Genomic DNA, 24205 nt, shown 5'->3' on the forward strand with positions numbered 1-24205 from the left:
TTTCAAATGAGGCCCAAAACATTTACCAATTAACCAATCCCTGAATAAATCCACAAATATTTTTTAAAAGTTATTATAAAACATAACTACATGAACCAGCAAAAGCTAGCTGTTAAAACTAGGAAATAGGAGAAAAATAAGAGAAAATCCTGTCATTATCATAATTATTTTTATTAAATGTATCTGCTGAGATTTATCAGCTTCAGGCCTGACAATTACTTGCATCAGTATTGACGAAATAACACTACATGTCAATATATCCTTCTTGTGAAACACCACAACTCTCACATGGTAGCTTCAGAAAGCTTCCTCTGCCATCAGTACTACGCTGCCTCGGCTGCTGCTGCCTGCCCTGCCCAAGCTTCTCTCGGGAGCTGCTCACACAAAGGAGCTTATTGTGTAACTGCCTCAGTCCTAATAAAACCGGCGCTCCCGCTCCTCCGCGCTCCTCCCTCTCCGTCGGTCCCCTCCTCTTTTCCCGCCTCCCTCATGAATATCCCAGCGCGCTCCCTCATTATTCATGAGCTGGTGTGTCGGCGTAGTCATGTGCGCCCGAGACCGAGGAGGAAAAAGGGGGGAGTGTCTCGGCGAACGGGAGTCACAACTCCGGTGCGCGCGTGTGTGTGAGAGTCTGAACTAGAGGGAGCGGGAGAGAGGAGGCACCCCGGCTGATGCTGGAACGGCTGCTGCTGCTTGCGCCACTGCTGAGGGCTGCTGTTGCTGCTGCTGCTGCTGCTCACATCTGAACCCTCTTCTGCCAGGCTCAGCTGGAGCTTTCTGTCCCTCCAAGCTTGGGGTTGTCCACGACTGTCTGAATGTGTGAATGGGACGCCTGGAAGAGATGCTTGCTAAGGAGTGACTGATGAGAACCAGCGCTCCGGTGTGGAGGGTGACCCCCTGTGTCCGTACCACCGCTGCTCGGGGAGAATTGGACGCCTGGCGTTTCCACGACGACTATAATGGGCTGCAATCTGTGCACTTTACAGAAGCGAGAGGAACACTACAAGCTGCTGTATGAGATTGCACAGGTGAGCGCAGGCACGGCTGGCATCGACTGCGTGCTGCCGTTTCACATGATTCATTGTATGTGCTGTGAGGAGAGCAGCCCGCTTGTTTACTCCTGGTGTTTTAGGCGGACGACGCAAAAAGGTATGAATGAGGGATTGATAAATAAGATAAAAGTGAGGTGGTGGAATGGAGAGCGGGGCTTCTTACTCACTAGCAGATGTGTTTTGAGTAATGAGCAGTCGCTCAGAGTGCAGCTAGTGTGCAGCCCATTCATCCCGCTGGAGGAGCTGTGCTAAGGGAGCAAGTTTTTATATAGAGCAGCGGCACCTGCGTTCCATGACAAGGTCTGTTTGTGGCGATTTCTTTCTTGTTTGAACGAGAATGTGCTGTTAATCCATGTTTTTGTCTTTGATGAAAAGTTTTCTTTTGGCCTTCTGGTGTCAGTGTCACGCCTCCGTCTGACAGCAGGGCTCCTTTTACATTTCTTAGAAAGCACTTGATGACGGTCTCGATCGCCGCACAACGCACAGAACAATTGCACAACGATCGCACATAATTTGACTGCGCCATTTCTGTCACTTCCATTACCAGTGCTTTATTAGCATTTCATACAATTAATCAATTAATTAATTAATTATTCAGATAACAGACAAGTAGGCAGAGGGCACTATCTCATAGACTGTGGGGGAGCCAAGCAGATCACCTAAGCACCTCCACTTTTCCCATAGGCTTCCCATTAGGCTATGACAGGCTAATGACTGTGAAGCTCTGTCTCCTGGAAGTGGAGTAGTGCTCATCCCCTCCCCTCAAATAGTGCCTGCCTTCACGCCACTGTGATCACAGCCTCATTAGTCGTTTTATACAACCATCCTGTGCATTAATTAGACGTGAAATGTCTCTTTACCCTTGTGATAGCAATAGGATGAGAAGAAGCGGGGGAGGTAAACTATCTTGGGCGAAAACCACCGCTGCCTGTAGCTTTCAGCTCATGGGCGACCTGAGGCACTGCCAGACTCTAGTGACGGACGTGGCCAACGGTGATTTTCAGCTGCTTTAATGATGGGGGAAAAAAAGGGTGCTACACTGGACATGTGCTACAAGCTTCTAGATCAGCAGTGACGAAGGTTGTATTCGCTAATGGTCTGTTTAATATTAGCAAACAGACAGTGTGAGTGTCAGGGGACCCTGAAGGATGAGTAGACGGCCACTGCAGCGCCCGCTTCCCCACATAAGGACCATAAAAATAGTGCTGTCTTGGTGCTTATCTTGGCTTTCGCTCCTCTCTCTGCACCAGTTGTTAAGAAAGAGTGTCGACTCCTTTCCTTGTGGTTTAGCAGAAGGGATCCGTATCAGCCAAGTGGGCCGGTCTCCAGGGCACAGTTGCCGTTGACAGGAGCTCTCCGGCGCGTCTGTCCACCCACTGATATACTGAGCTGGTTCAGGCACGAGCTGCAACATCAGCACCTACGTTCAGATTCCCCGCTGTGGGTGGGAAGGCGGGAAGGATTTAGAGTACGGGGAGTAAAGACCGAGATGGGAGCAGGGAGAGAGCCATTAACGAAAGAGGCAGGATGAAAGGGGGAAATTAGGGAAAGGAACGGGAACAGGTGAAGCATCATTAACACGGGGAAAGGAATGAGGGGAAGCAAAAGGAGAGGAGCTCCTCTGCACAAAGAGTGCACGCGTCCGTGCATATGCACACACGTGTCCTCGGAGACAGCTGAGTGCATTCCCAACAACAGCACAGCAAATACAGAAAATACAAAAAACACAATGGGTAGAAAAGAGCAAGAAGACTGGCAGGGAGAAGATTCTCCTTGGATGGCGGAGCTCTCCGTGCAGCTACAGTATACAATATGTCAATGTGTCTTTGTGGTCAGGTAAAGTGTGTTGTGACGGCGGGAAGCTGCGCTCGCTGCTTGCACCGAAATTCTTTTTCTTCCATATTGTCTGTCTGCCTCGCTCAGCTTTCCCACTCTTATCATTTCATTTTTTTTTTTTTTTCTTTTTTGCTCTGTTGTTTGTTCTGTCGTTCACGAACACACACGCACACACACACACACACACACTTGCTACTCGTCTGTGATTATGCATAGTTGAATGTGAATGTGTATGCAAATGAGGTTAGAAGTGGCTTGCTGGTGTCACAGCGTGACTGACCAGCCTTGTGGAAGGTTGATTTGAAGAGCAGGAGTCAGTCACAAGGGCTGGGGAGCCACCTTCCTCCCCTCTCCATTCACACCCAGGAACAATTTTGACACTCTCTCCGTCTGCCTGACCCCACAAGCTGTGGGAGATTTATGACTAGCTGGCTCCCTCACCCTCTCCATTCCCCCCGTTTTCTCTATTCTCACGGCTGCAGGTGCTCTGCATGGAAATGTGTTCACCTTTCTCAGCTGGCCAGCAAAACCATCTCACCGAGCTGACATTTTTTATTTATTGAATCAGCTCTCTTGTCTGGACAAGAGCACAAAGGTATCTTGTCACCTTGTTTTTTCACTTTCCAAACTCACTTTATATTTATACCTACTGCTGATTAGTATTTGTCCATCCATCCTTCTTTCTTTCGGTCATTCTTTTCCTCTCTTTTCTCCGACCTCTTATTGTTGATTGGATGTCTCTCAGCCTTTGCTCCAGTTGATCTGTGCTGGACACTGCTCCAGTTAAGCTTCCAGTGAGTGTCACGGATAAGTGTAAAGTTTTCTTGTTTGGTCAGCGAGGTTGAAACCTTTCTGAACCTATTAACCTAGGTTCAGAAGCTCTTACGCTACAGTGAGCGTTGTTTTTGCAGACAGTAACATACTGTAGTTGATTGGTTCTGTGGGCTTGCAGGGCATTGTAATTCCCATTGTATCCATGAGTCCCCCTCATGAGTGTCACACGTTGTCTGTGCTACACTAAAACCCAGTGATGTGTGGCTTTTTTGGGCCTAATTAGCAGAATGGCAGATGTTGATGTGAGGAGCAATGCAGCATGGCTCATTTTTGCAGAGTCTAGATGCATTCGTTGTCTCCATTGTCTTCTGATGAAAACCTCTTTCTGCAGTTGGGTCGTAATCAAACCAGAGGTCCCAGAAAGACTGCAGTGGGTGTCAAAACTTAACAATTAATTTACCACCAGGCTACAGTAGCGGCCAGCTGCTCTTAATTTTGCTGGGTAATGAATTTCCCCTTTTTCAGCGTCCCTCCATTCCTTATTACCCTGTTTTGTAATTTTTCATTGAGCCTGGATTTTTTTTTGTTAGTGGAACTGTTGAAAGCAGCATAGCCACTTTTCTAAGTTGTATTAGGAAGGAGAAGAATCGCTGCTGCATTTGAGAAATAAATGGAAAGTAGCTTCTCAGCTCAATGAGGCACACCAGTCCCTGATAACTTGCTGATGCATATGAATGAGAATGAGGCACGCTCAGAGCACACACACACATACATATTTCTCTCTAGGAAACAAAAACACTGTCTTAGTGAATATTCAACTATGAAACCAGACAGCAGTGTTCATGAATTTTAGAGTGTGACAGAGCTCAGGAGGCCGACCGTAATGTAATGGAATCTCAGAGTTTAGCGATGTCATGTTGAGCAGCGTCACATGGTTGACAGAATGGGACGGACAGACGTGAAATAAACCAGATCTGGAATTCATTTGTTCCTGGGGTGAAAGGCAATTCCCAGGAGGAGGCGGCAGGTCCTGCAATGGGGTGGATATTTTGTTTTGTGTACTAGCACCAGATGTGAAACCTGTGGACCGGAGAGGGTCTAAAGAGGACACAGCTGACTTGCTGCTGCTTCTGTAACACTGCTGGCCATGTGTGTAATGGATATGCATTCAGTAAAAGGTTGAAGAGCTATCACAACAGGCAGACCTTCTGAGTAAAAGGCTGCACAAGGCTGCCTGTATCGTCGTTTACCATACAAAAAAAAAGCACATTTGTGCTGTCTGTTTAAGTCAGGGCATTACTTTTCATGTAGTGTATAGAGCAGCAACGTGTGACAGTGAGACAATCAAAGTTTCTTTTGCATGTACAATGTTATTTCACTTGCACCTGGAGAACCTCCAAATCTCAATTGTCAATTGTGTTGATCTCATTAAAAAAAAAAAAAAAAAAGATTACAATAGGGCTCAGCATATCTGTTAGTCTCTTTGGAGGATTTTGTGATACAGGCAGTGGTGTTCCTCAGGGAAGAACTCTGGGCCCAGTTCTGTTCATAAATGGTGCAATAGTAGTAGTCGTAGTCGTATAAGGGTGGGGCTTTAATCAAACATTGAAAAATGGTTGCCTGGAATTGTACTTTTTCTTCAACCACTCAGTTGGTTGTAAAAGCAATAGCCAAAACATATGAAAAATAAACATAAAATCTAGTATTTTCAACATTATTCAGTTGGTCACCTCCTGTAGCTCAAACTGAAATAAGTAAATATGGTAGTTCAAGTTCAAAGCCTCAGCATTTTAGACACAAAAATTGATGGAGCATCATAACACAGACAAGTCAGCCCACCATTTCCACATGATATGTAATGCTGAGCCAAGCTGATAGCTTCTAGTACATGGTGCCAATTAATTTGGAGTTGACTGGAGTTTGAGGAAAGTACCCCCTCCCACATCTAAAAAAAATAAAATAAATAATTAATTTCTATTGATGAAGCACTTTCCTCCTTATAAACACTATATGAGTAAATGAGATTTGGCCAGACAATAGCATACTGATAAACTAATCGGCCAACACATCAGAGCCCTGATAAGAGAGGTCAGCTAGTTAGAAGTTAGTTCACAATAGACACAACCAAAATGTTATTTAGATTTCCGTCAAACTGAAATGTCGGTGCAATGGCTCAGAGCACAGCAGGTATATTAAACAGACAGAGTATGTACAGACATACAAATATAAATCCTTATTTTATGAACTGACTAATTGAGGAAATAAGTAACAAACTCCCAAAAAGAAGTTTGCGGATCTTGTGTACGATGAAATAGAGATTTACATTGTAGAAATATCCATCTAGGATCAACATCATTCTCACTTCTGTGCTTTATGAGTATGACTGTATAACATCCCAGTGATGGCTTTGATGGTACATTAAGGCTGTTGAACCTTGCTCCAACCCCCACATTACATCTTCAGCAGCATCGCCAGCTACAAATGCTGTCATCCATCTTCTTGTCCCATGATGGTTTTTTTTTTGAAAGATGTTCCTCAACCATTAAAATTGATAGGAGTGAAGAAAGGGTGAGGAGAGAAAAACGCATTGCTTGATTGATCTTGTGTTCACCCTGGATATATTAGCCTGAGATGTAATCTGGGCTGTTGGAGCCGCTTTTACTATTCCCAAACAATGCAAAGGTCCATATTTTTGAAGCGGCCCTCAGGTGCTTATGGCAGTTACGCAGGTGGACAGATGAATACGCACAAATCCTTCTCATGCCTTTGTAATACAAAGAACCGTATTTCTGAGTCAGCTGCCTCCCCATCATCCGTTCCACTGCTTTATTTTGTGCTTCATTCTGCAGCTTCTAACCAGATGCCTGATCTGTCAGCCAACCGTGTTTGATTACAACACAAAGGGACGTCTGCAAGCTTTGCTGCTGTCTGTCTGGGGGGTTTCTGAAGGGCTGAAATTGAGATAAACATGCAGAGATGATCTGTTACCACTAAGGCTGTTTTCAAAGGAGACTTATTTGACTCCTCAGTCTATATCTCCCCTCACAGCATCTAATGCTCTTCCCCTACTCATCAGGTTGACAATATTGCAAAGAGCATTGCATAACCACTGCCATTCAGAGCAGAAGATTTCGTAGTCTAATTTTGTGCCAATCACACATTTAATATATTTCAATATCTTAAATTGCTTGGTGTTGAACACAGTGTTTTAACTAAAGAGATATGTAAAAGATAATTAAATTCCAGATCACACATTTTGACCCAGAGACGTGTGCAGTGACACTGGGATACAAATGATGCCACATTTGCCACAAGACATGAAGTCAATGGGTTTTATCAACCAGTCCACTAAATCTCACCATGGAGGAGCAGAGGGGGGGATTTAAGAGGGAGCTGATGAATTGACCTTTTCCTTTTCATCTGTTTCTTATCTCAATAAGAACCCAGCTGACCTTTTCAGCCACATATCAATCTCTGGACTCCGTCGTCTCCTCACGGCTCTCCAACGCGACGCGAACATGGCCCTTCAAAATTAGTTTTATCTCCCGTATGTGCTTCCGTCTGCACAGATTTCTCTCATCTCACTCACGGCTACCGCCAAGGAAGAGTCGCACAAACAAACCGTGACATACCGTTTTCCTCAGGGACCTGAAGCTGTTTATCGGAGAACAAATTTTCCTGCATCTCACATCTGGGTCTCGGACGCGGAGGCACTTGTATTGGCTGTTTGCTGTTTCAAGGTATTCAGACGAGGTCGCTGTGATAGGAGGGTATCATCTGATGTGCGTGCACAGAAACAACAAAAAAGCAATTATAGGAGCAAACAAAATCCTGGAGGTCATTAAACTCATTCAACTTCCTGTCGTTACCTCCATCGCCTCATTAATTCATTGGGATAAACGTAATCTCACCGTCTTTCTTACTCACTGATTAAGTCCCGGTTTGGCAGAGGGGGATGACATCAGCGTGGCGTCATCTGTGAGTAATACTTAGCCTTGTATTAGGGTTTGTTTTACTCTCACATTCTCATCAAGATCAAAGGCTGCCAGCTTCAGTCAGACTGGACAAGAAAATTAACTACATGCCAGAGTATCTCAACGCCAATCCCCAGAGAGCCAGAGCATCTATTTAATGAATTGAACCCGGTGTAAGATGACTCAGTTATTGTTGATTGTGTGTGTGTATGTGTGTGTGTGTGCGTGTGCAGAGAGCGGGATACAGTATGTCACTAAGGCTTGGGGGAAATAAAATATTCTCTGCCCTCGTCTTTTTGTTTGTTGCCATATCCCTGCCAGTAAGCAAAGGACAAAGGAGGCATAATTCTCTGCCCCTGTTATTATTACCCATGACTTGAGAACTCAGAACATGACATTATGCATTTCAAAGTAGCTTATTATTGTTTTTTCTTCTTCACACACACAACTGTGACGTGCTTTCGACTGTTTATGGAAATATCCATATGCACGTGTGCTTAGAAACGTGAGTACGCCCCGACTTGTTTGCGTCTGTGTCTGAACCGGTTTGCATCTGCGCCCTGATTGCTGCGAGTATATGCATTCATGCATGTGTGTATGTGTGCTGTATGCTAATTTGCATGCGCGGCTGTTGTGCAAGACTTTGGGCTGCTAAATTATGCTCTCAACTTCTGCGTGTGTGTGTGTCTGTGTATTATGTGTAGAGTGCGGACGGACCTGACAGCTTGTGCTTTTCTCTACAAACATTGGTGAAAACAAAGAGCTGCGTGATACACACGGGAGGCTGTACATCTGCATCCAGGGCGCCTCTTAGCTGATTATCCGCGTTTAAGCAGACAGAAGGACCCTCATTAATTTACAGCCATTCATAAGACTGCTTTCCAGCCCTGTCTTCCCAATTAGGGTAGATTGTATGCTGGGGTGGATTTCAGCTATAGTAACGTCTGTAATGGAGGTGGACAAGAGTTATTTATGGCTTTTTTTTTTTTTGCCAGAAATTATAATTTATAATCAGCAGAGTAGTAGAGGTGGATCGGTTTGCGGTGTCACAGCCCAGGTAGGAGTGGAGTGATGATTTTTGTCGCGTCTCCGGAAATTAATTAACACCAGGCATGGAGCCTTTACAAATTACACAGAGGCTGCTATCAGTTCCAAGGATCTGATGTATCAGTACAGCGTGCTTGTGGCAGCCAGTTGCACCAACTCCAATGTGCCCTGCTCACATGTCTGCATTTACAGTCACTAGAAAGTTCATTAGGTACAGTAGTGAAAACAAATGCATTCTAATTACGGATGGGTATTGCTAAGGTTTTATCCGATACTGGTGCTTAAAGAATGGAAGACATACAAACTTTCAAAAATGGTGCCTTTTAATTTTTAAGGTATTTGTGACATGCAAGTTGGACAGAATATTAATTTAAATAATCTAAATACAACTAAGACTAATGAATAAATTGAGAAATATAAAGTTGAATTTACAACAACTGTGAAAATTAGAGTCATAATAATAAAACCAGCAGTAAGACAGAATACGGAGCATACAGGACACAGAGAGCATGCAAAAAAAATCACAGGATTTTTACAGTACTTTCAATCAACTTTCAAAAACGCCTAGCAACTTTAAATTTTGAGGAGTTCTGCAAAAAGATGACCATGTTAGCCTTTTCTGGCTAACATGGGACTGAGCTTCATGCATTCAGGGCTGGGTATCTCCTTTTTCTGGATGCTGCTAACTCAGCTGGCGTGGGGTCTCGCAGGCCATCACATTTCTCGACTCTCGACAAATTGGTATGCGTCGTCAGGTGTTTAATCAAATTCCAGGTGTTACCTCCTGTGTAGCAGGTTGGCCAGTGTGCATCTTTTCAGGTGAAGTACAGCCAAACATTTGACCATTTGGCCTTAGGCATTTTGAAAATTGGCTTCCATCCATGCAGTCGATGTCACGTGTAGCGTCGGGACATCAACAGAGCTAAGTTACTGTTTGCATCAGCTTTGTTGCCATTATGGTGTCGGTATCCCTAATTCTAATGTGACCTGCAGTAGATCTTACCTACATAAAGGTTAGGGTATTCGTTTTGGAGACTGGTTTGTAGTACAAGTTAATTGCATTGTGTTGTTCTGACTGTTTGTATCACATTGACAATCCCATTGTAGTTAATGGGCTAGGCTAAATAACGTACGGTTACATCTAAACGCCACAAACTGCATCTTCCAAAAGTATCAGACAATTGAATGACCACCAAGGTGGATATGACTGTTCAATACAGTTTGAATACATTTGTTTTCACTAGTGTACCTAATGTTTTGTCAAGCGAGAGTACACCAGTTCATTAGACCTGGGTTAAGACAGGACATACTATATTTTTTTGTAAATCAATTTTTTTTTATTTAAGTTTTACCATATACAACAAGCACCAACAATCATTCCAAGAGATAGGTGTACAAAGCAACTCGCCTACGGTACGGTTTTACTGAAAGGTGACAATGTCCTATTTTTGCTACCGGTGAAATGACAGTATACACATGCTTCCTCTTATCTGAATCATGTAATTCCTTCAGTGCCCCCCCCAGTCAGAAGTATCAGCTCCAACATCTCTGGTGACATTTTAAAAAATCGGATGGTGTCAGGGCTGGCGCTGCCTGCGTCATCTCGATGTGACAAAGCTTTGAATTCTTCTGTCATTGACAGCCCTCCTTCAGTTTCCGTCTGCCTTTTACTCTCCCGCTTTTCTGTTCTGCCATTCCCTCCGCGTTTATACTTCAACCTTTTGCGTGACTCCTGTGACTGAAGGTGTGGATTGTCTGTGGCAGGTGTGTGCATGCCTGCAGATACTCAACTGCCAGTGTGCTGGAAAATGACTGTTGCTGGCAGAGGTCAGACGATCAGGCTGTGTATTCAGTTGCAGGGGGCGTAGGAGGGGTGGCGCTGGGGGGGGGTGGTGGTGGTGTCGGGGTGACACAAAGCCCCCTGGGTGAGGCATCCACGGTGGGTGTCGCTCCACAGGTCAGCGGGCACCCCCTGCAGCTCTCATGATAAGACCAGCCTGACAGGCATTTGATGGGGACGGTGAAATACACTCACACCTCTCTGCTCCCCAGCTCGGCATGGCCAGGCTCTGGGGAGGAAAGCGATAAGAAGCTCCATGAATGCATCTAACAGCCTCTCCTAAGGGCTAAAATCCAAAGAAGACAAGAGGATCCAGCAATATCTGGTATTAATAGCAGCCATACATTGGCCAAAGAACAAGATATAAATAAAGAAATAATTGTTTTGTTTTTCTTTTTTCTAATAAAGCTTGAGCTGTTCTGTTTTGTGCCGCATGTGGCGAGTGTTTAAGTCCGCAGTGGCGATCCTCGCCTTAGCTTTATTGTTGCTGCCGTTGTCACGCTGACACACTGACACAGATACAAAGGCCTCGCTTTTAATGAGCTGCATTTGCAATGAGACCAACGGCATAGCTTTTGGAAATCGGACGCCTTTCTCAGACAAAATCAATGTCTCATCAATGTTCGTGGAGTTTGAGTCGACACCTCTGTGTAAATGTAATTTAATTGGATTGCAAAATCTATTCAAACGTCCAATTGCATTAGAAATGTGAGCAGACGTGTTAACTGGTACACGAAATGTTTTACACAGAGGTTGCTAAATTCTAATATGACTGACCCGGGAATTCAGACATGCTTCATGCTTTTTACACGCATCCATGTGAGCATGTGAGAGAAAGGAAACTATTTTTACAACACAACACATTGTTGTGGAACAGCAGCTAGCAGAAGTTCACAGTAGGAAGTAGGTGCAATCGTTGTGAGGTTGGAATGGCGACCGTGTTTTCTCCCCCGCAGCACTGCAGTCAACCCGGCACCTCCTACACAACCCAGATCCTCTCACATTCAGTCCTACTTCCTCGCAGCCTCAACACTAGCAGACTGACAGAAGGGAGCACCAAGGAAGGGAAGGGAGAAGGGGGGGGGGGGGCACCTGCCGTATTAGTTTCCTTGTTGTGCAGAAACACAAAGCTGCATTTAGGACGTGATTTATAAAGGCTGGAAGTATTGTAACGTCACCATACAGCCTTGGAAGGAAACCGTGTAATCCAAACTCATAATTTTGGATGCTATGTCAGCCACAGTGGTGTTATATATTACTGGCACTGAGCAAGTTATAAAGGAGCTGCCTGCCAAGGAGATTCTTTTACCTTCCAGGATAGTTTATAGATGGATTTTTTGTAACGGTTTATTTAATAAAGCAGTGGACCCTTATGTATTGTAATCGGATATAGTGGTGACCCAGTTTCTTCCTGACCAAACTCCGCCATGCTTGCCCAGCCCTGTGGTGTAGAGGGAATTTGTTTCCCTATTTGAGATGAGGTTAGTCTTTCCTAAAATACACCCTCATACAAAAAGGACAGGACAGAATAATTGCCAGTGACTCCCAAAATCACATATCTGATTGTGTATGACAAAAGTAGTAAGTTATATCAAAGTCTGCTTTTGGAGAAATATGGGTGGATGTGGTATTTCAAAATTGGATTTTAGCCTGTGCACTTGGGTTCGTGTCTATGATCAACCATTACTTTTCACATGGTTTACTTATTAATCAGCTTTTGGATGACTTTTGCTTTGGGCTGACATCTCGTTAGTTAGACAGCTAAACTACTTTGTTAGATTAAGAAAGAAAACATGGTTTGGGTTCATATAAACCCCTTCTCTCACTTGACAGGGTAACCGTCTTTTCTCCAGTGTTGTCCAACTCATAATCTGGTTGTCTAACATCATTTTTCTCCACCACATGTCTCATCCACCATAATCAAATAGCGATTCAAGCTCCACACTGTGCCACTAAGTGAATAAGTGCGACGCTGACGGGCAGTTTGACGTAGCTTCAGGTGATTGTTAAGGTGACAAAAAAAAAAAGAACTTAAAGACAAAGCTTTTATCCCCACATGCACATTCCTAACCGGTGAGTTCAGAGTGGTGACATAATGACACAATTATATACTTCCCAAGGTGATGGCCTTATCCATGGTTGAGAAATTCAGATGAAGAGCCGCTGCTTATTTGCACCGAAAAGACCACGTTGACGTGGTTCATGTACCTCGTTCAGATGTCTCCAGAAAGCCTCTTCCTGTTAGACCATGTGTCCTCTGATCTAGAACAGGGCTGTGGAGAACAGCATTTTGTCACCACAACCCAGACGTGATGAAGCAGCAATGAATAGGTACACATAATGATGAGTTCTTCGATAGTCACAAAGACTAACTGCAAACTATTTTTATATATATAAATATATATTTTTCAGTGTCCTAGTGTATGTGCACAGTTCCTGTCCAGCGATGTGATTGCCCTGTGGGGTGAACTGTGCGCTAGAGAGACACAGATCAAGAAAGACGAGACAGAGACTGGATAATGTCAGGGGGCGCTGAGTGGTAGTCCATTAGTGTCACCGGCATGTCAGTAACTCTGAGTGTCATCGGTCCATGTCACTTTGCCTCCACTGCTCGTCAAATGTGAAGTGGGAGTGGCTGCTGTCATCACACAGACATTCAGTGAGTTTACAAAAAAAGCAAATAGGACAGTGACCGACCAGTCCTAGAGTCAGCAAAAAAAACCTATTATTATGGTCCACATAAAATGTCTGATGTTCCATCCCATTTATATATTTTATATATATATATATTTTTTTTCTTTTTTTTTTAATGAACACAACATAAGGAATTTGACTTGAAAATAGTTTTCCTCTGAGGCACGTCTTGAAATTGAAGGCGCCTGAGGGAATAGCAGAGAGGTAATCAATACAAGAATGTCTGTTTTTAGATACTGAGTGCATTTTAGACTGTGAATTAATCAATAGCTGAATATATTTAGCAAGAAAGAGATGGAGGTGGGATCAGGATGAGCTACTTCCTCCATCTCTGGGCTGCTATTCACCAGAGAGCTGACTGAACATTGTAAAAAAAAAAAAAAAAAAAGGACAAAGAGCACTTGATGTGATGCTTGTCTGTGTTTGTCTGGTGTGTGTGTGTCTGTGTGCGTGCATGTGGAAGGGGTGTAGAATGCAAGTGTATGTGTTTTCACGCCAAAACATCATATTTTCAACTCTCCAGTAGATTTCCCTGCTCCATAGGGAGAGAGTTGTATTTCAGGAAACACAGTCTGGAAATATCCCAGTTGCTTGGGGGAAATCTATCACCGTTGCTTGTTCTTTGTACAGGAATGAATTTTGCAGTCACACAACTGAGGGAGTTCCGTTTCCCTCTCTGTCTTTGTCTGACAAGTCGACAGTTCAGCCTACACCTCAGTGATGGCCCCAGGTGAATGTAAGATATATGGGTCTTCTTATGTCAGAAAATGGCCACTCAAACTCAAAGCTTGCAACACCGGTAGAGGCCTTCATCCAAAATAAGAAACATGAACGAACACAGATGTTGCTTGTGGCAAAAATAAAAAAGGCAAGTGTATATTTTACCAAAAGCAGGCTATATAAATGTTTAATATTAATGCAATGTGACGTCTTGGATAAAGCTGAAATGTATGCTCAGTCTGCAGGTCCCTTTGGTTGTAAATAAAAACCACGTATAAGGACTGGTGTTCAGGTTCAGTACACTAAAGATGAAAACTGATCCATTTCAGTGTTTCCCGAAAGATTTTGTGAGACCCTGGCGTATTTTGTTTGTTTTGTTTTTTTTTTCCCCCATGTTTCTATCATCTGTCATTAAATTACCGTAATGACGCTAATATTATATTTAGCATCAGTAAGCAGCAACCTGTGCAGTTAAGATATAGGAAAACTGAACATAATGCTGTTGAAATGTGACTTTCTATGGACAAATGTATGTAACATTAAGTATTACAGCAGGGGTCTTTAACATTTTCCAGGTCAAGGACCCCAAACTGATGGAGAGATTAAGTAGGGACATGTGTTCTATATTAAACTCAGCCTAGAGCTATTAATAAATTCACATCATTATAGTTTTGCATTCAATATTAAGCTACTTAAATAATACATAGGTTCAAATATTCATTTTTTTTTATTATTATTTCAAACATGTGGAACAGAAAGATGGCCTTAAACATAAACATACCTATATATATATTGTACTTTTAACTTTTAGCCAGTGTCTAATATGAGGCCCCGTGATTGACTCAGCAGTGGTGGGGGCGGAGCCTAGTGTGTACAGGAAGCTTAGATTGACAGGTGCGCTGTTGAGACAGCTCCTGTATCTCTGCATTATCAACCAAAGCTTTTGCGACCCTCCTCCAGTACCTCTGCAGTACCCCCTAGGGGCCAACGACCCCCCTGTTGATGACCTATGTATTAGCGAATTTAACTGTGCTAGCTAGGTCTTATAAAGTTAAGCTACTTCCTGTTACATCTGAAGTTGTTTCCTCCAGGCTTTGACCATCTCTCTTAAAAATCTTTTAAGTCTCTTTATCAATCAAGACCATGAATTCTGGACTAAACGGTAGTAACGTCAATTTTTATATGCCAGTAACACAAGTAGCGTCACTTACTACGTGAATCCCACATGCTCTCTGTGCCATTTACTCCTTCTGTCTGTGGGGAGCAACAGGAAAAACGTGACGCCACCGCATACATTATTCTGCAAATCCCTCATTTAAACTATTTTAAGGCTTAAAGTTATGCATATTGAGTGACAGGTTGCTGCTGTCACAGGTTGCTAGCAGGCTTCACCCACACGTCTCCCTTCGCCTCACACTCCATCTCTTTGCCCATTCTTGAATTAGCCCTCTTGGCACTGCCAAGATGTTGACGCTGGAGTCATCACACCGAGGGCTCTTCAGGAAATCTATGGGTGAAGTCACAGAGGGCTCATCCATCTTTATATATGCAGACCGTTCTGACTGCAGGTATTTTCTCCTAAGAATACATTTTGATTTACATAGAGGTGGAGATTAGAACAGATGATGCTGTATCCACACGGACTTCTATATGTGTGTGTACTGAGCAGTTATCCTGCGCTAAGTGTTTGGCAGACGCTTAAATGTGCAACACAAATTGAGAGAGAGTAACCAAAATTGCCAGATGTGAGCGGGCTTTAACAGGTTGCTCTACTGCTGCTCGGGGCCAATTAGCATTTGTCATGACCAACTTCCACCCCAGTGCCACCAGCCTGTATGTTTTGAACACACATTTATTTTCACTGGCAATATGGTTCATATTTTATTAGCATCACTAATTGTCTCCATCTACAACCCTCCGCCGCTTCTTCCCAACTCCTAGAACTGTTTTCAGAAAATCACAGACGCTTTGCTCCCAAGCAGTTGCGCTCATCTAATTATAAAGCACTAGGTAAATGTTGAGCAGATGCCCTCCACCAGTGCCACCACCCTCCCCCTCTCTGCCTTCCAATTGAGAGAGCCATTTGGTCTCATTCTAGTGTTACATTGGCTCCACATGGAGTGGCGATCCTAGCCAAGCGGCTGCCACGGTATAAATGAACCTAATTACTTCGCCTTCCTCCGCATACTGTCCGGCAGACAAGAACAAAAGAACTTCTACTTCCGCTGAAGTGGTGCGATACCCCCGCTGTGGCGCCTGACTCCTCAGCCCTCTGCAGCGAGGGCGCATGAGTGCGACTGCGTCACAGGATACTGCACTACCTTTTAAATGACTAACGCGTCACTTCTACATGGCAAATAGCTTCACGTGTCCTTGCACCTTGCATTTGGCAGAGTCTCGCCATCCATAATTAGACTGTTAGTGGAGGAAAGACAAGGGAAACTTTAGGAAATAGGCTGCAGAGGAAGACTTTCAGAAGTTCCTGTAGCAACCTGTGATGTGAGACTTGCATCCGGTGTGTTTAAGGCAAGCCAGCATGTCAATAATATTCTGTGCAGCAACAGCTTTGTTATCCTGTTCTTATAATCACCTTATAATTAATACATTTCCCCTTGATTTTTTGGTTCAGGCTTCATCTTTGTTGCAACAGATGCCTTTATTTTATAATTGAATTTTGCACAGCTGATTTCAGCTTCATGTTATTCATCTGGTGTCTATTGGGGCTGGAAAAAACCTCTCCGTTTCACAAGGTTTCTTTGGTCAAAGTGACATGTGTTTCCTCTGGAGGTGCATAGTAATTAATTGTTGTTTTATGTGCTCTATAATGCGATATCCCTGATGTGATTGCACATTAGGCTGAACAGCACAGGCAGCTGCACTTGACAGTACCAGTAGTGATTCGGACAGAGTGTCAGCAATCAAGCAGAGGGAACTTTATTCCCAGGTAATGAAAAATGAAAAGGGAAACAAACAAACAATCAGGACTCGTGGCGACGGCTTCGTAACGATGCTTTAAGCTACTGTTGGGGAAAAGTGTTTATTGAGCTTAATTTGGACTCTGCTGTTCCTTCCTCTCGTCTACCAGTGTTCACATCTTTCTTCTGGCGCCATTACCCCTCATACCACACACACTCTCTGTGCTGGGGAGGCAGAGCAGCTGTCATTTCTGTCTGGCAGTAATTTCTCTCTTCACTCCACCACAGCCACAAGTGACCTGTTCCTGTCTCCGAGCCAGGACAGATGACAACCCCGCTGCAGCCTGTTTGCTCCAGGCAGCGCGTATAAACTTCACTGGTATCCAAACCACGGCTGCGATCGCACTTAACAGCTAATTACATTTTAATCTTGGCCTTGCAGTTGTAGGTAAAATGCCTTGTTAAACAATACTGACTTTACGTGCAGGTTGGATGAAGCACACACATGCGCAGGAGCAAACAAATGCGCGTACACGTGGGCATTCATTACACAGTCGGACCATAAATCTGCCTCAGAATTAACCGGTGAGTAGAGGCTGATTGCTGTAGCAGCCCCCTCACATTCTCAGGAATGAGAACAAATGAGCGGACGGTGGCATGAACAATCCTTTATTGCAGCCATTAGCCGGAGGAGCCGGCACCTTATGAAACAAGGGACACCAAAGACGCAGCACAGTCGTCACACGCGTGGCCCGCTTATGGTTCCCATGACAGTGTGAAGACTCCCCCCGCTCACCACCGCGCACGCATACCATTACCACATTATCGCCGCAGTCTCCCCTCCGTTCGCACAATCAGTAGATTCAGTGCAGTCATCTGCTTACTCCTTGCAATGTCAAAATATTTCTGAAGTGCCAGCTAATAAGTGCAGCTCTGGAGAGCCTCCACGAGCTCAATATGTTCATCCACACATTTTTTTTTTCTGCCTTTTGGAGAAACTTCAAGATGTGCCAGAATCATTCATCAGGAACTCTGCCTGTAAATCATTCCACTCATCTCTGGATGCACCCTTCAAACAGGAACAACAGCGACGACGCCAGGTGCCCTTAATCAGGATTGGTTTGTTTGCTCGTTCTGTGCATATATTAAAATTACCAGGTGGACCCTTTTTTTTTTATTAATGTATTCTCCATCTAGAGCAATGTAACGTTACAGCTCATTTACCGTGCAGAGCTTGAGGTCATATAAACATGGTTTGACGGGTGTTTCATTATATTCGGACCAGAGCGGCTGACGCTGCTGTATTTTCTACTTGCGGTTACTTACTAATCCCTGCTGTTAGACACAGATAGAAGCAAAATTGTCGAAATAAAAAAATGCTGACAAATGCTTGAAAAGCTCGCCGTCATAGCAGCAACGGTGGTGATATACCTAGCTCCCGACTAAGTATTTGCCGGAACTGAAAACCAAAAAGAAAAAGCTTAATAAAACTTCATGAAATTAACACCACGGCACTCTGATTTCAATATCAATGTTGTGCTTTCTCCTCAAGGCAAAACAGTTCTTTCCAGACCATTGGTGACTGCCAAGTGCTCTGCCGTACACACACACATAAGAAAACAGTTGGCAAACACTCGCTTGGACTGATCAATTGAGGCGCAGATGTGTGTGTGTGTTAACTTTGTTGTCCCTGTGGAACTCTTTTTTTTCTGGGCTCCACAGTTTGAGGATTAAAAACCAATCTAAGACTTGGTTTTAGGCTAAAGGTTATAAGGTTAGGGTTAGACATTAGGTCAATTTAAATATTTGAGAATAACCACAAGCCAACGGCTACATAACTTAGTTTCTTCCACTTGAATTGAGAGTTAAAACCTTTACTTGCCTCATGTGTGATTGCAGCTACAATAGCAGTGACGTGGGCTTTGCTACAACTCCAAGTTTGCGAGAGACAACTAACTCAAAAAAACATCAATCAAAAAAAAAAAAATCGTGAAATAAGCTATATACAGAATAAATGTCATGAACTGTACTAACAAATGTATAATAGGTAATGAACAGTGCAAGATATGCTGCATAGAAGTCGAAGTTTATATAGTGTGTGGTTTCATAAGAGTTTATGGTTTGTGTGGCCTGAGGAGAAGAAGCTGTATCTTAGCCACTAAGTCCCGGCCATCAGAGAGAGAGAGAGAGAGAGGAGTCACTTGCCGGAGGGCAGCCGCCGGAATTGTTTGTGATTTGGGTGGTGAGTGTCTTTAATGATCCGGTTTGACCTGCGCCTGCACTGCCTGGTCTAAATGTCCTGGAGGCAGGGCAGTGTAGTCTTTAATAAAATTAATGGTATTATTACCTTATGCAGACATCCATACCTGCACATGTGTGGACTCCATACCTCACTCAAGTGTGCGCATCAGGTGTGAAATCAGCTAAAGTACCAGTGATTAGAATATCATATACTGCAGTCTGCACTTCCTGTCTCCTTCAGAAATGTTGTCGTATTCCAGAAAAATTGGAAGTCAAGATTTTACAACTAGACTCCAACTAGTAAAAATTACAAAGGATAACCACGAAGGCTCATATAAGATAAGATAAGATAAGTTAACCCTTTATTTATAACACAGTGACAGAAAGGTGTAGGTGTACACTGTAAATGGTGAACTTACACTAAAAGGCAACATAAAGTCCATTTGTCTGCAATAAATCAAATGGCTACATACTATCAAACAGTGAAACCTGTTCTGCGAGTCAGTGAATGGCAAAATATGACTTTAGTGCATAGGTCTTCAACACTGGATCCGTGACCTCTAGGGGGTCCACAGAGGTACTGCAGGGGGAACATTTCGCAAAATCTTTGGTTGATTAGACATTTATATATATATTGTTTTATTTATTTTTTTAATTTTCGCCCCCAAATTTAAATGTTTAAAAACGCATTAAAATGAATCCAACATATTTTAGTAATGGACCCGGAAGAGGTTAGGTATGTTTATGCCACCCTATGTTGCAAATGTTTGAAATGTGCAACATGGAGTGTGCAACATACGCCCAAAAAAACGTTGAAGACCCCTGCTTTAGTGTGTGTGTAATGACTGTATGATCTGTCACCTTATTTCAGTCCTCTGTTTCAGTTATGCATGCGAGGAGGCTGCTCTAATGACTGCTCAGTTGTCTAATCACTAGTCAAAAACCCAGCTTTTGACAGTCAGCAGTTTCTCGGTTAAATTTGTTACACACTTGGAGCACTTGGTGGTTGGTGGCCGAGGGCGTATGCAGTAGCATCATTGTTATTTATCGAGAATTCGGTTGCTCTTCTGAGCATCATTTCTCTCTCCTCTGTTTGAACTGCGTAATCAGGACACAGTGGGAAACACTGTATCGCCTCCAATTTCCTCTCCCTTCCCTTTGTTTATTGACTCGGGGACCTGGCAAGGAGTGAGACTCGAGTGGGTTGGGAGAAAAACCACAGACACAAGCCTAACCTAACCTCTCTGGCACTCTTGCCGTGCCACGAACGCGACGGGGAGTCGTGAGGTAGATTGATTGCTCTTGTGATCATTCTTCTGAGATAATGTCCCTCCTTTTAATCATTCATTGTGCTGCTGCTCTTTACAAGGATAAGATTATCATCAGCAGCTTCATCACTGTCTCATTCTAAATGCCATTCTAATTGGACAACGCTGCGTTTTCGTCTGAAGTTTTCATCTCATCCACTGCTGTGTGTCCTTCAGCTGAAATGGTTTCCCTTTTGGATGCTTTGTGAGTGAGTGTGTGTGTGTGTGTGTGTCTTGTGTAGTTCCTTGCACTCTAAGAGCAACTGAATTCTTGCTTGAGTCAAGATCATCAGTTGCCAGGTGAATGTAATTACTCTACCAAACTCCCCAGGACGTCTACAATTGCTCTTTGTAAAATCGCAGTTGTCAGTATTTGCAGCATGTTAGCTTGATCCCCGTGGCGTTGAGCTTTTCTGAGAGCTCTGGAGTCAATAGCCTCATATTTACTCATTTGATGCCAGTGAGGCCTAATAATCCTGTGACTCCATAAACCTGACATTTCATCAAATCACCGGCCATTTACCTGTCAGACACCCCCCAGCTTTCCCTTCTGTGATACATTGTCAGTGTTTGAAGGGAGATTTGAAGATGAGTTTGATACAAAAAAAAAAAAAAAAGAAGAAGAAGCTCGTAGCCTCTCAGCCTTGGGCTATCGTCAGTAATCCGGCCCTTTTATTGCCTTTGACAGTGGGCGAATTGACCTGCCCTCCTGAGTCTCAGTCCATGAAGCAGTCTTGATTTTATTGGTCTTTTCAAGTCCTTTGAACTGGTTGACATTTGTGACAGGACTCTAATTATTCTATTTGACTCTGGGGAAAGTTAAAAACAGGAGCCTCGGGTACAAGTGGGCAGCAGTCACTCACATTTTGCACAAGATTAATTGTTTTCATCGGCTGGCTTCTTTGTTTAGCATGTACACATGAAAATTGAATTCTTTGCTGTATTTTTCCGATTCTTCTTTCATACTTTACCTCTTCCCACCCCTTCCCTCCTTCACTTCTGTCCTTGACACCCCACCTGACCTAGCTTCTAGTTAATGGCTAACAGGCAGATCAGTGGTCAGCAGCAGGGGTTCTGAGTGACCTTTCCAACCCACACGGTTCATTACTTGTACTGTCAGACCTCCACGCGCCAACGTATGACCTCCTCTCTCGCTCCCAAACCAGCCACTGTGCAACAGCCTCACAAAGAGCCAGTTGGTAGAGGGGAGGGACAGGGAAGAAGGATGAGATTCCTTTGTTGTGATCATGAGTATGTCTGGCATTATGTAAATAGTGCTTATGCAGTGTTAATTGCCTCTGCAGCTCAGATGAGCACATCAAATGTGAAGAAAACAATTTGCGGCTTTCAGAGTCTTTCAGAGTGCACGGCGAAGGAGACTGGACCTGGCATCAGATGGTATTGCTGGTGCTGCCTGCTGTCTTTGTCTTCAGATCTGAGCTTTGTGTGAAATAGCAATTAGGAAGGAAAACGCAGTTCATTAAAACTCAGGTCTAATTTTTGTATTTTTTGAAGCATTTATCTCTGTAAAAACAATGTATGAATCAAATAAATTGCTAAGTTTGGAGAAAAAAAATGCAGATGATGCAAGAAGCATGGGTAGGCCAACAAGATAACTGCTAATGCAACCATCCATTACAACTTCCTGGTTCATCTTTGACCAAACTACTAAAGGTGTGGGTACTTTCCTTGGGATCAAATAGTCAAAGGGACAGTTCAACATTTCAGGTAAGATGATGTGATCCATCTCAAATGGGAACACTCAATATGAAGCTACATCTAACAGCTGGTTAGCATAACCTGGCTGTGTCCAAAATTTACAAAATCAGCCTCTCAGGTCCTTTATATTTAACTTGGACTTTATCTGTACAAAAATCATATTGTAAAATGAGTTCTTTTGAGATATACAGTATATCAGATGCCTTTCTTGCTCTCAGGAAGTACACTACAATCATGGGAGGAATTTGAGGCTTAGGTCAGACTTGGGTGTGTTTGGTTGGTGCATTTTTTTGTGTGTGTGTGTTAAAAAACACTTTACTGTGCACCTTCATTTGTCGTAGCACCCTTCCTCACATAAAGAGTTGTTCCGTGACAGTACCCACTTGATTTTCCCTCAGTCAGCATATGGATGGCACCATTACTCCTCACATCTTTTTACGCCAGCCAAGCCATTTTGCTGATCTACACAAGCACGTAGCATCATCCAACTACCCCACGTCACCCACCCACCCCCAAACCAATTACCAGTTATCACCAAGGAGGAGGCTTTTCATCCATTAGTTATTCATCCACCCAAGTGCTGCTTTTACTCTTAATTTGATTTTCTTCCCTCCATTTTACATTAAAACTCACTCCGAGATGGCAAGATCTTAAAAGTTCAGCAGAGAGATTAACTGTGCATCTCTAAATCTCTTTAACAAATACACCCTGCATGTACCATTAACCTTGAACAAGCCGATTAACTTTGCCTCGACAGCCCCAAATCATATTTGGAATTTGCTGCCGAATTTCATAGTAAAGTCAAAATAGCACGGTTCAATTACCTCCCATTCAGCCGTAATCTGTTAGTGATGAAAATGGAAGGCCGTATTGATCTAATTTCATGGGAAAGTGATCGTAAGCGGAACATGAGGATGTCGTGGGTGTTATTGCACCGCGCGCTGATGAATATGCACAGCAGTGTGTCTTTCTGCCTTAACTTTACGTGTTAACGTGTTTGCGTGTGGCGGATAAAAAGGTGCCTACTTATTGCTACTCTTGAAGAAACTTGCAACCGACAGTGACCCGACAATTAGTGTCTGGCAAGTATCCTGAAAATTACAGTAATTAATTACTGATTGCGTATTACTGGAAATTAGTAAGTATTTAATTTGTGAACTGATGGTTTCGTCTCCCTGTCTGCTGCTCATTGCATTCGACATTGAGTACCGGGGCAGTTCATGATAAGATCTCTTCGCCCTTTGTCCTTTTGAAACAGCTGTCCTTGCGACGAGCGTTTACAGCAATAGCTTGGATAATAAAGGTATGTAAAAAGGCGCACAGTGAATTTCAGAGCGGACTGAAAGAGGTGATACACTTTGAATGAGTTGCGCAATAAAGGGAGTACTCCACACAAGATTGGTGCTCAAAGAAGAAAATTGGCAGAATTCATCAAATGTTCTGCGGGCATAAAACCTCGGAGGCAGCACGTTGGTCCTTTAATGTGAGAAACGGCCCAGGGGCCTTGTGGAGTGTGTTTTATGTGGTTGGAGGGGTTAAAGGAGGCCTGTATATTGGTTCGCGTAGAGATGTTGAGGGGATTGTCAGATTTCCCCAGTGGCGTCCTCACTCTCCCTCTCTCTTTTTCTCGCTGTTTCATGTCATTGGAGCGTTGCCTGAGTCGCTGAGACAGTAGCGCTGACGGCCTCGGAGTGATTTATGCAGTCATAAGGGCTGTACTGTAGCAGACCTCAGACCGTATTTTATTCAGACACTTATTATTGAAATGAGACATTTGGGTGTAAAGAGGAACCCACTCCGTTTTCTCACTGAGAGGATGAGGTAGCAGTGGTGTTCATGTCAAATTCCAGCCTTCCAGCATTTGGGAAGTCATCAGGGAGTATTTAATTTCTCCTCTCTGCTGAACATCCCTGCTCTCCCTTGTACTTATCCATTTTTAGTTATGTAAATGCAGTTTGAAATGTTGAAAGACATTCAACGTGCCGGCACTGTTGTTGGAGCAGTGCTTGAAGGTGCTTGAAGGAGAGGCAGTCAGTTGGCTGAGGGTCCTCCGCTATGTTGCACAGACTCAGCAAAAAATAAATAA

At 43.6% G+C, this 24205-nt stretch overlaps 1 protein-coding gene across 2 annotated transcripts in view; it reads left to right on the forward strand.

The window, feature by feature from the left end:
* Positions 1-24205, forward strand: part of LOC125015285 (PDZ domain-containing RING finger protein 4-like) — a 112308-nt gene that overhangs the window by 62071 nt on the left and 26032 nt on the right. The window contains exon 1 of one of the 2 annotated variants that reach the window (XM_047597014.1): positions 580-1028. The exons of the other annotated variant lie outside the window; for it this stretch is intronic. Within the exon in view, the coding sequence (XP_047452970.1) occupies positions 960-1028 (69 nt within the window). The 5' untranslated portion in view covers positions 580-959. Of the gene's footprint in view, positions 1-579; positions 1029-24205 lie in introns of those variants that run through there. 2 annotated transcript variants of the gene reach the window in all.

The sequence above is a fragment of the Mugil cephalus genome, chromosome 10 (genome assembly GCF_022458985.1).
Source record: "Mugil cephalus isolate CIBA_MC_2020 chromosome 10, CIBA_Mcephalus_1.1, whole genome shotgun sequence".
NCBI classification, from domain to species: domain Eukaryota; kingdom Metazoa; phylum Chordata; class Actinopteri; order Mugiliformes; family Mugilidae; genus Mugil; species Mugil cephalus.